Source organism: Phycodurus eques, chromosome 20 (assembly GCF_024500275.1).
Source record: "Phycodurus eques isolate BA_2022a chromosome 20, UOR_Pequ_1.1, whole genome shotgun sequence".
Classification (NCBI taxonomy): domain Eukaryota; kingdom Metazoa; phylum Chordata; class Actinopteri; order Syngnathiformes; family Syngnathidae; genus Phycodurus; species Phycodurus eques.
This window is the reverse complement of record NC_084544.1, coordinates 10,056,805-10,071,842: the sequence shown is the minus strand read 5'-3', so window position 1 is coordinate 10,071,842 and position 15,038 is coordinate 10,056,805. Positions and strand designations below refer to the sequence as shown.

General features: G+C 40.5%; 3 protein-coding genes across 3 annotated transcripts in view; 1 reads left to right on the top strand and 2 right to left on the bottom strand.

Moving 5' to 3' along the window:
• The window catches only part of calcr (calcitonin receptor), a 40,521-nt gene extending 39,843 nt beyond the window's left edge, over positions 1-678 (bottom strand). Inside the window, exon 1 of the mRNA XM_061664842.1 lies at positions 377-678. The gene's annotated coding sequence lies outside the window, so the exon portion shown is untranslated. The remainder of the gene's footprint in view (positions 1-376) is intronic.
• A 9,043-nt stretch (positions 679-9,721) lies between these two features.
• On the bottom strand, positions 9,722-12,411 carry tfpi2 (tissue factor pathway inhibitor 2). The gene is made up of 5 exons (XM_061664904.1): positions 12,297-12,411; positions 12,013-12,183; positions 10,390-10,569; positions 10,127-10,300; positions 9,722-9,984 (listed from the first exon to the last, which is right to left on the bottom strand). The coding sequence occupies exons 1-5, from the start codon at positions 12,367-12,369 to the stop codon at positions 9,911-9,913; spliced, it is 672 nt and encodes a 223-aa protein (XP_061520888.1). The 5' UTR covers positions 12,370-12,411; the 3' UTR covers positions 9,722-9,910.
• A 1,619-nt stretch (positions 12,412-14,030) lies between these two features.
• On the top strand, positions 14,031-14,949 carry gngt1 (guanine nucleotide binding protein (G protein), gamma transducing activity polypeptide 1). The gene is made up of 3 exons (XM_061665006.1): positions 14,031-14,139; positions 14,240-14,338; positions 14,513-14,949. The coding sequence occupies exons 2-3, from the start codon at positions 14,243-14,245 to the stop codon at positions 14,636-14,638; spliced, it is 222 nt and encodes a 73-aa protein (XP_061520990.1). The 5' UTR covers positions 14,031-14,139; positions 14,240-14,242; the 3' UTR covers positions 14,639-14,949.
• Positions 14,950-15,038: the final 89 nt, after the last annotated feature.

Below are 15,038 nucleotides of genomic sequence, written 5' to 3'. Positions count from 1 at the left end.
CAAAATATAATCAAATTTACATATTGCACTCCACCTCTGAAAAAAGCTATTTATGTTGACTAGAAATCAAGTAGTCTCGCCAGTATTTCCGTATTAAACTATGTCCAGATCAATAAGAGTTGATTGTATTCCTGCAATACAATGCTGTATAAGTTTTACTTATCCATCTTCATGAATAAGACACAGCATGATGAGTCACATTCTCTGTTTTTACTTTGCTAAAACAATGTTTCCTCTCATATAACAATAAAATGGAGATAAATTATTATCATACTAATTTTAGTAATCTTGCCAGGCAAAGGGGGATTTTGTTGCACACACACATGATCCAACTAAATGAATTCGGTTTCATTTTAACAACAGAAATACGACTTACCTTACGCCAATGGATACAAATGGCAGCCACAAGAACACTTGGGGGGGGGTAAAAAGCGTCCCCTCCCAGAAAATCGCAAACAAAGGTTTTTGTCCTCCGGAGTGATTAAAAAGCCCCAATTGCAAAGCAATTATTCAGTTGTATTGCAAGTGTCTGTCTACCTTGCAATGAGAGGAGCTTCGGGTCCGCGTGCACGGAGCAGGGCGCCAATGTGTGGCCGCGAGGAGCTGTGACAGCTCCTGACTGGCCGCTCCTCTTGCACCGGCAATCAGCAGCCTCCACTTGAAACGGGAGCTCCTCCTCGTCTCGGCTCCCAGTGAGCGTTTATGCGCGTGTAAGTGCGTGGGTGCATGCGCGCGGTGAACACGCCCACTGGCATTTAGTTGAAATAAACCTGCAGGGAGCCTGGAGTGATTGCAAGTGTGCCACATCACACCTGAATTAAAAAACAATGACTTACAAACAGCACGATTTACATTGTGATGTAAAGTCAACTGGCTTGCCTCTTTGATACACCATCTACCGTATAATGTTTTCAGTAATACATTTATTGTATATGTGTATACATGAATGCTTTCCCCCCTTTCTGTGAATGTCCATCCATCCATTTTCTGAGCCGCTTCTCCTCACTAGGGTCGCGGGCGTGCTGGAGCCCATCCCAGCTGTCATCGGGCAGGAGGCGGGGTACACCCTGAACTGGTTGCCAGCCAATCGCAGGGCACATAGAAACAAACAACCATTCGCACTCACATTCACACCTACGGGCAATTTAGAGTCTCCAATTAATGCATGTTTTTGGGATGTGGGAGGAAACCGGAGTGCCCGGAGAAAACCCACGCAGGCACGGGGAAAACATGCAAACTCCACACAGGCGGGGCCGGGGATTGAACCCCGCTCCTCAGAACTGTGAGGCTGACGCTCTAACCAGTCGCCCACCGTGCCGCCAATTTAAGTGTCATCCGATTCTTAATCCATAGGGTTTAATATGATATCAGTCCACCCTTTGCAGCTATGTAACACTTTCATCTTTTCTGAGCACAAGGTTCTGCAAGTCAGGACTCTGTGCAGGCCAGTCAAGTTCACACACAACAAACTGTCTTATTCATGTCTTAATGGACCTTGCTTCATGTCGGAGCAGGAAGTGGTGATCCCCAAACTGTTAGATCGTCCAGAATCTCTTGTTATGCTGAAGCATTCAGAGTTCATTTTACTGGAACTAAGGATCCAACATTTTGGACAATTCCGGGTTGGGCCCTCTCCTGTTCCAAAATGACTATACAACAGTGCACAAAGCAAGCTCCATCCAAGCTCCAGTTTGGTGGAAGTGAAATTGACTGGCCCGCACAGAGTCCTGACCTCAACACGATAAAACAACTTTGGGATGAATTAGTGGCGACTGGGAGCCAGGCCTTCTCGTCCAATATTTCCAAATGTGCCTCTGGAGGATTGGTCAAAAATCCCCATAAACGCATTCCTTAACCTTGTGGAAAGAGACCCTAATGAGGACAAGCGCTACAGACAATTAATGGATGGAAAGACGGGGGTATTGTTCATTTAAATGGACGGTGATAGTAATTCAATTTATCGATAGATGGCGATGGATTAAGAAACTGGGTCAGATGGTCGGATAATTGGTAGATAATTTGTTGCTGGATGCTCTTTTTCAAGGATGATAAACCCAGCTGTGTGATCCACTGACTAACGAGTGACTCAGGTCTTTATCAAATCCATTTCAATTATTTGTCAAATATCGCACAATACATTGATTGAGCATCATGCTGAATTAGTTGTGTGACATCACTCTTTCACAAATGATAGTCCCAATGTCTCAATAACAGATGTTTTTTTTTCCCAGATACCCTCACATTCATTTGCCATCTTTGACTGCTCTGAGTATTTTTAGTTCAGGTTTTGGCCAATGGCAGCGAGCGCTTGGCTTTGCATTCAACACTTTGAAGGTCAAACATATGACTGAAGCACTCTTTTGTGTGGGTGAGGGCTTAAAAGCAACAGAGGAAAGACAAGAAACACCTGGAATCTGATTTTCTCATGAAATTGGAAGGACTTGGGTGGCATTGGAGTTGATGTTGATCAGCGATACTAAATCGTGTCTTGAAAAAATATTTTTCACCATTGTGACAAGTAAAAGATGAGATGGGACTAAAATGAGAAGGAAATTAAGCAACTCTGTCATTCTGGTCATTTCTTTCCAGATTATTCATCTTTGTTGCATTTTGCTAAAGCACAAAATTGATTAATAGTGTAAACAAAGTAACAAATTTAATTCCTGTGGGTCTTATGACAAGTTGACTGCCATCCAATCATCTTCCTCACAAGTGTGAATTCATCAGTCAAGACAAGAGTCTAGTTAGTCCCCCAAATAGATTGTGTGTAATAACAGGCTATTTTTGGTTGTCTGCTATTCCATAGTGGAAATTAAATTGCTGGAGAAGAGACAAAAGCAGAACATCTGTTAAACCAACATTTAAAATCTCATCTTACTGCTGTCTTTTTGTTTCCCAACGTAATGACTTCACAACCAGGTGTTTGTCCGTCATCACAAATGTAACATTAATCCGTTTTGCTCGCATGCACACGCATACACAAAGGCTCTCTCGCAGACGCACACCGGCACACACACACACACACACACACGCTGGTGGACATGTGGCTGCATATTTATAAAGTATTATTACTGCGCCGGCTCTTTAGCCAGGATGATGAGCCGTGATGATGAGATAAGGGAATGTTTGTCATCTTCCACCATTCATATTGTATACATAGAGAGCAACTCTGATTGCTAAACCATGAATAGTACATTCAGAAAAATGGAAAACAGCTTTGGTTCTTAACTCCTAACTTCCTTACATTTTGCTATTTTTTGATGAGGCGAAGTCTAAAGATTAGTAATATTGTTTTGATAGATAAAAATGCAGCCAAATAGTAGAATTAATTTTTCTCTTTTTCCCCCCCCCCCTTCGACAATGAAACACTTCCCTCCTGACGGCTTGCAAATGGTAGTCCCTTCCATTTACGTACATAAACCAGAAAGAAGCCTGCCACATACAGGATAATAAACAAAAATGTAGCCTAATTACCCTTTTCACTTTTGTTAGAGGAATTTATTTTCTGTTTTGGCGTTTACAGCGACTATGGAAACATTAATTTCCACCCAAGAATAAAGAAAGGTATGATCCTGTTGTTTTATCGACTAACCAGGAATTAGACTAGTAATTAAAAACCAGATGGACACACACACAGAGAAAAATGACAGTTTTTGTTGTTGTTGTATTTTATTTTCTCTTTTTGCCGTTTGAGGCAAATAATAGAACCATTTTCGCACTCCCAAACTGAAAAATGGAATGTTCTTGTTACCTTCAATGTCCTCCACGAGCCAGGAAGTAAGCTGGTAATGCACAGTCAAACAGAAATCTGGCAATACAGAAATTGATCAATTATTTCCCCTTGTATCACAATGGAACAGTTTCGCCTTCCCTCGGGAAAAAAAAAAAAAAAAGGTACTCTCCCGTTGCCTTACATCCTCCATGAATCAGGAAGTAGAATGGCAACCAACAGATTTTCTTGTCTGCACTCTACTGAGTGCTACTCCTGCTTCTCAAACAAAATCTGCAATAAAGTCATTCTGATCACGCAGCACCATTATCTCATTAGCTATGCCTGCTGGCATAGCCGCACTTAGATTAGTCACATTTGCTGCCAAGAGTAGTCCAAAACCCCTCATTATGCCTCGTTGTTGAGTTGATGGCGGGTGAATCAATGAGGAGAACTGCGCTGTTTCGTCTTTGATTCTGGGGAATAATGATGCACACGAAAAGGCTGAGGGAGCATGGCGGCAGCTTTGTCAGTGTCACTTTCTGGCACGAAGAAACACCTTTTTATTTTTGTGTCGGAGACGCCGGCAGATGAGGCGTGACTGATCATGCACATCGGTGATGAAAAGATGCGGTGCAAGCGAAATGCATTCATAAAGCACCTTTCACAGACAAAGGCCACAAAATACATATCAAACACACATGATATGAAAGTAAAAAGTAAGAAAAAAAACCATGGTTAAAGAGCCAAGTCTTTAAATCCTATTAACGTCTTTCCACCGACTCTGCAAACTTTGGTGGAAAAATGTTCCACAGATTGGGAGCGGCTGTTGGGGAAGCGTGGTCACCACATGTTTTTAGGTGGGTGCGTGGAACACTTAATAGATTGAGATTGTTGACCTTAAGCAAGAAGAATAGGTGTTGGGACATAGTACGTTGTTTTTTTAATTTATGTGTGGATTAGGTAGAGAATGGAATTGAGAACAGGGGTAACATGAGATTATTTTGAGACTGTGTGTGTACCCGAGCGGCTGCATTCTAGGTGTCTTGCAGGCAATCCCGGACGGTTTTGCTGAGAAGGAAGAAAAAATATTGCCATAGTCAAAAGCGGTAGTAGACAAAGGCATGACTGAGCATCTCTGTTTCCTGAGTGGAGACTACTTATTGGATTTTATTGAGGTTGCACAGGTGGAAGAAATGTTACATGGACAGGGCTGAACATAAGATGAGACGTAGATGAGAACGTAATCTGTTTTTAATTAAGGGTTGTAAATGATCACGGGCAATAATAAGTGTTTCAGTCTTGTCAGAGTTCAGTTGTAGGAAGTTGCTAATAGCAATGGCACAGCCAAGGAGCTTGGGCAGCTAAAGGATACCGCAAGGACTGAATGGGTATATAGTTGCTGTAGTTGTCTGCGGATGGACTATTGATACCACTGATGGTCAGACCCAAAGGCAGCAGATAAATAGACAAAAGGTGGGGGGGACCCAAAACTGAACCTTGTGGGACACCACACAGAGGTGGCTAAAGTACTCACTGTGTACTGAAGTACAAGTATGCATACTTTCATAAAAAAAGACTGGTAAAAGTAGAACTACTGATTCAGTATTTAAGTTAAAAAAATTTAAAAAGTACAGACAGAAATCTACTCCAAAAGTAAAAAGTAAAACATGTTTTATTGTCACTAGTACCCAGTTTTTGATACACACAATTGTTTCAAAGAAGGGAAAAAAATCAAGTTCAGATAATGTTGTTTAAGAGCTAACTAAAACCTGAAACCTGAAAAATCTACTTAAGTACAGTAACTATGTATTTGTACTGAGTTACTTTCCACCATTGCCATACAGCAGAAGAGAGAAACTGGAACCACCAGTGAGACAGCGAACACTGAAAACAGGTGCCATCGTGTTGTTGGGCTGCTGTCATTTGCTCTAACTGTGTGGATGCACGTGCACAAAAATAGATAGAGTTGTAGAGCAGCCGTATTTTCTCAGGTTTGAGATTTAATCAGAAGCAATGACTAATGTGTTTGTCAACAGATGCATTGTAATGAGTACCAAGAAAGGTTTTGTTGTTGTCGCTGCCTGCTGCATATGTAGACGTCTGCCACCGTGTGTTATTTCATGTGTTCACTGGATCTAAAAGTGATATCAGGGATGACATGAAACTTGAAATGTACATTGAAACTGACATCTGGTGTAATGTAGTCTCGTTTCCCATCCTGATGTCTCATTGTGTTTGCCTTTGAAATATACAGTATGTCTGATTTGAATGCGTGTTTTTGGTAAATAGGGGAATATGTCCGTGTCCCAGTTTAACCACGCCGTTGCTGTCATCGCCACTTTGTTTGAGAATTTGTCACAGTAACAATCACATTATGTTTGTTTCTCAGGCTTTTGTGGACTTTCTCTAAGCTGTTTACCAAAAGGAAATCCTGGCTAGGCTTTCAGACACCAGCTAGGAGATCCTTGTAGAAAATGTACTCATTTGGTCAGTCATGCTGGTGGGTTGTGTTATAGCATACATTTACTCTTCTGTTTTGTTTTTGTTGTTTAGCAGATTGTTGTTGTTGTTGTTTTTGCTCCAGGACTATCCAGTGGAGTGTGGTTGACTTCAAAGCTACATTTGTAACTGCAAATGAACAGTAGTAACCATTCATCCCTACGTCCATCCATTAGCTCCTTGTTTGAGAACAGCAAGTTCTTTAAAAAATTAATAAATAATAAATAAAAGTACTGAGACATTAAATAGCTGGACATTCAGTGGAGAAGGTCAAATTACGTTTACCTGTAAAGGTTATACGTAGTGCATTTCACGTTTATCCTGAAATTTCACGCAAAACCCAAATTCTTCGAGCTTTTTGTGAGAAGCGTATCATGGCGCATTCGGTGATCCCACTGAAGAAGGAGTGCAATATACTGTAGATATCTGATGGTGGTGAGTTGCATCTCTGCTGGTTCTCACCAGGCAAAGTAGATAAGAGCTTAAACATTTTGCTGCCCCTCTGTTGTTCAATGCAGTTGCTGCAGGCACGACAAAAGAACGTTTCCTCACCTGTTCACCCCTTTTCCTATCTGCTTGTTCAGGGAGTCCTATTCTGTCATCTTGAAGTGTCCGCCTGTTTAGAACAATAGAACATGTCATTTTTTACCTTTTGACAAATGGATGAACTTTTGACCGTAATCTTTCTTTATATCGATCACTGAATAACAATTCATGAGAAAATCCAAGATATGTTGTGGTCATCTGCATTTTTATTGTTATTATTATTATTTTTAACTGAACAGTTGTCCTTTGCGCCAGTGACTCTAACTGATCTGATTAGAGAAGTTGTAGGCATCTGTAACTTTTCATTTTCATACCAGTCGTGAATAACAAATGATTCCGACACCGGAGTGAAAGCAGCGGATGTGTTTACAGCCTTGGGTTGTCTGCTATATTGTCACAAACAAACAACAGACTGATCGTTGCAGTCAAGTCCACAGAATGCAGAGAAGCAGATAGAATGCAGGAGTTGGAACTGCAGGAACTTAGCTTAAAGAAATCAATTGCTGCGTCAATACTGAAGGCAAAGTACGGTGTAATCACTTTAGGATTTAAGGAGGATGTTGTGCCTCATGAGAAGTTCAATAACTACTGCATAAAGGTGCTCATGCATTAAAAATTAAACTGGAACCACAAACAAGTCTATCTTTTAATCATTTAAAAATGTGCCTGTAAAACGGTGCGGTATGGGCTGGCCTTTTTCCATGTAGACAACATGATTATGGCAGCAGGTGACTAGTGAAGAACAGTGCATAGTTTGATCACCAAATATATCAATCATTAGTCTTTGATATGATCTGATTTATACTAGGAAAACTTTGATGCTACATTTGGGATCATATCCCTGCTTGAGGGCAAACCGATGTTTAAAATCTAGTGAATGCGGTCAGCCAGAAATCTCTTTTGCACAAAATGGTCAACAAATCGCCTGTGAATATTGGCTAAAAAAATATATACACAAAATATGACTGACATCCCATTAAAACTAGTGAACAATTTGGGGGGTTTCATTCTTTTTTTTCTTTTTTTTTTTTTTTTTAATGCCAAAGCAGGGACAACTCTGAAAAAGTGGTGCTGTAAAAAAGAAAGATGCATATAAAAGAGGAAAAAAGATCCACCTCCAAAACCCAATTGTTCAAAGTAATCGCTGCGATGAGTCAACACCTGAACAGTTTTTCATTATCTCGATGGTGGAGTACAAACTAACAAGGGGATACAAAATCTGTCAGTTCAACAAAACAAATAAATGATTATCTACACATTTAGTTTGCGTACTGAAATAAAATACATTTAATTCAAATCAATGTAATTAATTTTAAAGAAATGTAATTATTAATGGCAATTAAATGACAGTGCCACCAGGGGGTAGCAAGGAGTCTTTCCCTTTGTAAAAGTACTATGTACTGTACATAGTGTGCTGAAGCATTTCTCAAATGTGTCATTTATCATATAATTTCATGAATTGGCAACTGCTTTATGGTTAAGTAAAAAATCTCTGGATGCATCGTCATTGCATGCTTTTTACACGAGTAACCGCATAAACCCATACAACCAGATAGCAAGCTGTCATCATGCCTGGGATAATAAGAAAAATGTTCCCCATTGCAAGTGTCTATTAATTATCGCTTAACGAGGGCAACAGTCTGCTGCCTAATGTACTACAGCGCCTAATGAAAGTGGTATCGAGTCATCACGTTGCCTCAAATACACACCAGATCTTTTCTGATCACTACATTTAAGTTGGGAGACAGAGCGGTGCAATAATCGCACCTTTATTATTCGTCATAATTAAAATAGTAGAGTTGTTTTGGAACCTTAGAGAGAACCACGCTGGCTTATCAGATAACATCCCCACAGCGCCTGAATACACAGTTACCATTATATTTATTGAAAGGAAAATACAGACAGGAAGGAAATGTTTGCCCTACATGGGAGGATTCTAAAACCATCATGCAACAATTTAAACACCATTCTGGTGTTGAGGAGCTCAGCAGCAGAAGGGACACTCCTTGTCTCGTTATGCCCTATCTGTAAATAACTTTGCGATGTTTCTTCATTTCAAGAGAAATTTATGAGCAGATATGACTATTTATACCCAGTCGAACAGGGAGAGGACTTTCCTTTCGTATTGTCTGTAAATATTTGCGGCTATGATAAAATCTCACAGTCCTTCAGATATTATGAGGAATGAATCGGAGCTCTGAGGGAATATCCCCCTTCCATTAATAGGAGATTTCTCATGTGTCACAGTTGAGAAATCTAAACTGTCAAATGCACTAGACTTGTAAAAATCTAATCAATTTGCTATGTATTACACACACTAACCCACATTCCATCTGTACAGGAATGCTTTGTTTGGTGTTGTGTTGAGATTTTTCTCGTGCAAATTGTGTGCCATGGCTCAATAAAAGTTGGAAAACACTGGTGCAGCATGTAATAAATGCATTCGCATTAGCATCTAGACCAGGGAATGTCATTGATTTTTATGAACTGTGGGCTCGTGAAGCCCTTCGAGAGTGTTTAGTGATGAAACGCTTTAAAAGTAAACTTGATGTGATCTATGTGCCCTGCGATTGGCTGGCGACCGGTTCAGGGTGTACCCCGCCTCCCGCCCGAAGATATCTGGGATAGGCTCCAGCAGCCCGTGACCCTAGTGAGGATAAGCGGCAAGGAAAATGGATGGATGGAGGGATGGATGGATGGATGATCTGAGCTGGTCTATGGTTATCAGTACATGTCATCACTTGTACTCTCTTGGTATTCAAAAAAAAAACTTGCTACAAGATTTGTTGATGTCATGCATGTTGGTGTGTTTGTTTGACTTTTGAGACATACAGTATTTTTCCAGATGTTTGTTGAACTACAAACAGTACCACTTTTGCTGTGTTTGACTTGAGAGGTTCCATTGCGCAGACCTTCGCAGGCCTTTTCTTGCAGAAAATAACACAAGGCCAATATACAAACAAATTGAAAAAAAATACTTTATAAAATAGATAATATTTATACAAAATTGTGCTTCAGACAATTACAGTCATATAAAACATACATTAAATACAGTCTCAAAAATACAACAGAAACATGTTGCAGTCGTAATCAAAATAGAGAAATGTGTGTGTACTGTGTAACATCAATCCGAGGGATATTCTCTCATTAAGTCTATGCTTGCAAGAAAGTGATGCGATTTCGTCTCAAGCGACGTATTTTGTCTCGGCCAGTTCTCTTTTTCCCTCCTGAAACAAACAAAGTTTTTTGAAACACATTAGCATTACACTGATAAAGTGGATTTCCTCAGTAGCAAAGTGCTTTTGAGCCCTGAATGCACAATAGCCGAGCATCAGTAATAAGATTTCTGGAATTTCTATCAGTTCACACCTTTAACACACACGTCCATGCAGCTGTGCCTGGAGACGAAATTGTTGCTGCTCCCGCCGCACCCTGAGTACATGAACTCCTCACACATCTTGGTGGTCTTGTTGTAGTAGTAGCGCGGTATGGAGGCGGAACATTTGCCTTTGTCCAGAGGGTCCAGGCACAGCACAGGAACCGCTGCAAAATGAGAGACAAAATAGAAATATTCTGTGTTCATCAAATCACTCAACACAACGTGCGTAATCAAGACCTCTTAAATCACTCACTTTTTCGTGGGCTGCAGTACTCTTTGCAGGAAGCCAAATCTGGGAAGCGGTTATCATTGCCCTGGCAGCCGCCGTAGTAAAAAAGCTCGCACCGCATGGTGGTCATGTTGAAGAAATAGCGGCTGAAGAGGGCTCGGCAGGGCCCCTCCTCCATGGGAAACCTACACTTCTGAGGGATCTCTGGTTGGAGGAGAAAAAACAAGAGGTTGGCGCAATCGAAACTGGTTGCCCACAATATTTGGAACGCTATGCCTTTATAAAGACAAGAATGCTTATTTGGGTGACATTTTCAGAGGTATTAAGATAAACATTTCAACTCTGGGCTTAGGAATCAGAGGGTCTCAGTTTGAGTCCTGCTGCTGACAATAATTTAACTGGCAACTATAGTCAGAGGAGAGATGCCAGTCTGCTTCCCGACTGCTTTCAAGATGCTCTTGAGCAAATCACGGCCAGCTCAGCTGCAGCCAGGCGTGACCCTTGACTCTGACACTTTTTGAATGCCTGCCTGCGTGTGTGTGTGTGTGTGTAACACAAAATATAGAGCAGTGTTTTTTAATTTCCCCTTGATGTTATCCTATCAGAAAAAAAAGTCATAACCATTTGATTAAATGAATGGAAACAAATTACTATGTCATAAGGTAACCAAAATAATTAGAGCAGTGCAGTTACGAACAACAAACTACAAACCCTTTGTTAAAGATGGGCTTTGTTCTACCATTATAATCCCTCTGCTGTATATCGTGCATCAAATTGTGCTAGGGTACCCAATAAAGTGAATTTGCAGATGCGCCAAGTTTACAAAACTTTAGACAACGTATATATATTGCATTCATTTGGATAAAAAAAAAAAGAAAACTCCTGTTTTTCTGAGTAATTTCTTTGAGGGCTGTTTTTCTGACTATTTTATTCTGTTTTTCTGACAATTTTTTTCTGTTTTTCGGACACATTTTTTTCCCACCTGTTTTTCTGACTTTTTTTTTTCTGTTTTTCTGACAAAAAAATTTTCCACCTGTTTTTCTGACAATTTTTTTTCTGTTTTTCTGACTATTTTTTTCTGTTTTTCGGACAAATTTTTTTCCACCTGTTTTTCTGACAATTTTTTTCCTGAGTTATCGGGACACATCGAACTCACGCGAGAACCTGCGAACTGCAAGTGACTCTTTGCGGAATCCGTAGTAAGAAACATGACCGGCTTATTCAGTTTGATCAAGTTTTATTTTGATATGGGTTTAAGACATTGGGAGATACTCCTGTCTTTGAGTCACATAGATGGTATTGTTATTAGTTTGTCGACATTACGCAGGCACCTGCTGACTTTGCGTTTGTTCAGGAGGAAAGCCCATTCAGATCAGGCTAGATACAGCAATGTTTGTCCAGAATCAGTTGGACACATATGGTATGCTCCATGGATACAAGATAATGCCTTTAAAGTGCATTCAAGCTGGCTACGTGGTGACTCAAGAGACGATCAGGAGACTGATGGAAATACTGGACCCACATGGTGTGCAGCTGCTTTTGGTGTGCAGCTGTTTTTACTCATAAAAACAGGAGGTTTTTTGTTTTGTTTTTTTTTTTTTTTTAATCCAAGTGAATGCAATACGCTTCCGTAGTATACCAACTCACTTGGTATTCTAAAGCAGGTTTTGTGGCACTCGTGATAAGTCCTGAAGTTGTTGGCGTTGCCTTGGCACCCTCCGTAGTAGAAAAGCTCGCACTTTTGACTGATGGTGTTGTAGTAATAACGTCCCATTTCGGCTCTGCAGGGACCCTCGTCCACTTGGAGGAGGCACACACCTGAAACAAGCACAACAAGACACACACACGCTCTAGTCCAAATATTGACAACTGCATGTGAAGTGCACACATTGCGTGTTCGCCCGAGTGCATGATCGCTGCGTGCGTATTACCTTGAGGGCGCAGCGCCAACACCTTGTAAAAAGAGGACAAAAAAGCAAGTAAGGCCAGTGAGCAAAACTCCATCGTGCTCCCGTGTGTGCCCCTGCTGCTGTGACTCTCCAAGCGCCAACGCCTGTTTTATAGCTTTTTGTTTCCCCACAAGGGTGGGGAAGCTCAGGGGCGGAGATGCGGTGACTCAGTGTGATCTTCGCACTCGGGACTGGTCTAGTGCCAAGCGGAATTCATAGATGACACCACGTGGCTGTTGCAATCATTACGGAAAAGCAACGACTAATTGCATATTTAAGACATGTGAAAGTAAACGGGAGAAAGTAAAGTTCTCCTCCATGCAAGGGGGGTTTCTAAACCCCATGGTGGCCCCAAGGAAAGAAGGACCATGGAGCCACACCCACCACAGCCACTACGCAAAATAAGATAAAAAATAAGACAGGATTATGGATAAGCACATGTATTTTATAAAAAGCTTGACATATCTAATGAATGAAGAACTATAGACACTGATGGCAAACTTCACATATACATTGTATATATATATATATATATATATATATATATATATACAGTCAATTCCCCCGAAAAATAAATGTGCTCAATTTGGAGAATGATAAAAACACAAATTTTTAAAAATGGAACGGAAAGCATCTATATTATGTTTCAACTAGTTTAATAGCTGGTCTGTTGTATGTTTAACGTTAACTAATAATGTGCTGCAACCTATTTGGATGCTTGGTGCTGGAAAGCAGGGACAAACTGGCATCACTATTTTTTGTAATAGACATAAACATTCACTGACTACTGTCACGTTTTTTTGTTTTTTTATCATCCTCTTGCTTGTTTTTTCCTTACATACATTGAGTGATAGGTTTGCTTCATTTTGTTTGTTTTTTGTTTGTCCTAAGTGAGGTGTACATGTTGAATTTGGTTTGAAATATTAATAAATAAAATGGCGGAATTAAACAATAGAACAAAAAAATGTCTCTTGCGCAAATTTAAAACAAAATGCAACTTCAGAGAGTGCAAAATACAAACCCCCCCAATACTATCCAGTAATTGTAAATCCATCCGAACATATCATCCTCTATTTTCGATACTGCTTTTTCTGTTTAGGGTTGCATGGAGCTGGAGCCAGTCCCGGCTGATTAAGGAGATAAGCACACTGCACTCCGGGCTGCTTGCCGGTTCATCGCATATACCGTCGACGTCGACGACCATTTCCATTCACAACATCTGAGTGGAAACTGAAGTCAAACCTAGAGTCAGGAGGCCAGGGGTCACCAATAGTTTTGAAACTGAGAGCTGCTTCTTGGGTACTGATTCATGTGAAGGGCTACCAGTTTGTCACATACCTCTGGGTTAACAAAGTTGCTCAGATTACCTTTTAATTACATGTCATTATTAAAAAATGTGTGATATTCCTCGATGTCACAACATTGATGCACATGCATGCAGCCATTCGGGAGACAAGAATACTTGTCTACCTTGACAGGGGAAGGTTAACGACTTATTAGCCCTCTTATCAAAATGATAAAATGGCATACCACATGTGACTCATATCTAGATAGTCCAAAAATAAAATTACTGTTCTCAAGAAGGTCAAAATATTTCCCAGCCTTAAAACATCATACAACGAAGAGTCCCAAAATAAACCCAAATGATGACGATTCATCCTCCTGTCAAAAACATCCTTAAGAGCCAGGCATGTTCTCACAGGGGTCTTGTTTCAATCAGATTAGGAGATTAGGATCATGTATGCAGATTACTTTATAAACCAGATTTAGCAGAGGAGAGGGATTCTTCAGCAGGACATCGAAAGACTGCTGCCTGCAAGCAATCGTGAGTAGTATTCTAGAGATTATTCCTGGATGCTTTTCTATGATTTATAGAAACCTTTGCATCCTGAGTTCACCGATGGTCACGCGTTTCCCCCTTCTAGACAATGCCGGTCATAAATGTGGAGGACCTGACAGACAAGGACAAGGCTCTGATGGCAGTTAACCAACTTAAAATTGAGGTGAAGCTTGAGAGGTGGATGGTATGTTTTTCTTTTTTTAACAGACTCAATGAATAATTCTGTGCTTGCTCGGTGTGATGTGCCCAGGCTTTTTATCCTTTATGACCATGACCTCTATTGAGAGGGACAGGCAGGAGGAATATTTAAAGTAGAATAAATTGGTGGATCGTGTGAAATGATATGTGTTCCCTTTAGACATCTAAATGCTGCGAGGAGATCAAGGACTACATTCAGGCCGGAGTGGATGAGGACACTCTTGTCAAAGGCATTTCAGAGGAGAAGAACCCCTTTAAGGAGAAAGGTGGCTGCGTCCTTTGTTAGACTGAACATGAAGTGTTCTTCATAGCTCCGATTAGCAGCCAAGGACATTTTTCCTGCCCTCCCACAATGGATTTGCAGACTGAGAACCCTAGAAGGGCATAATGAACAGAAGAATTGATACAACTTCCTTGTAAATTATATTCCTCGGCTTCTAGCCAGACTTACAGGGTATCTTTTTAAGTTTACTGGAATTATGTTTTTTCGCAAGTGGTATGTTTAATGCTTCCCTTTCATGTGTAAACAGAATAAAACTATCCCACGCAATGTTCACACATGGTCCCCTCTCATTAAATGTGCTTGTTTATACCTCAGCCTGACTCCATAAATCATTTCTGAATGAATGTTACAGTTTAGCAGTACTCGTCATCGTGACTAATTTTGCAGACCTTTACACTCATTA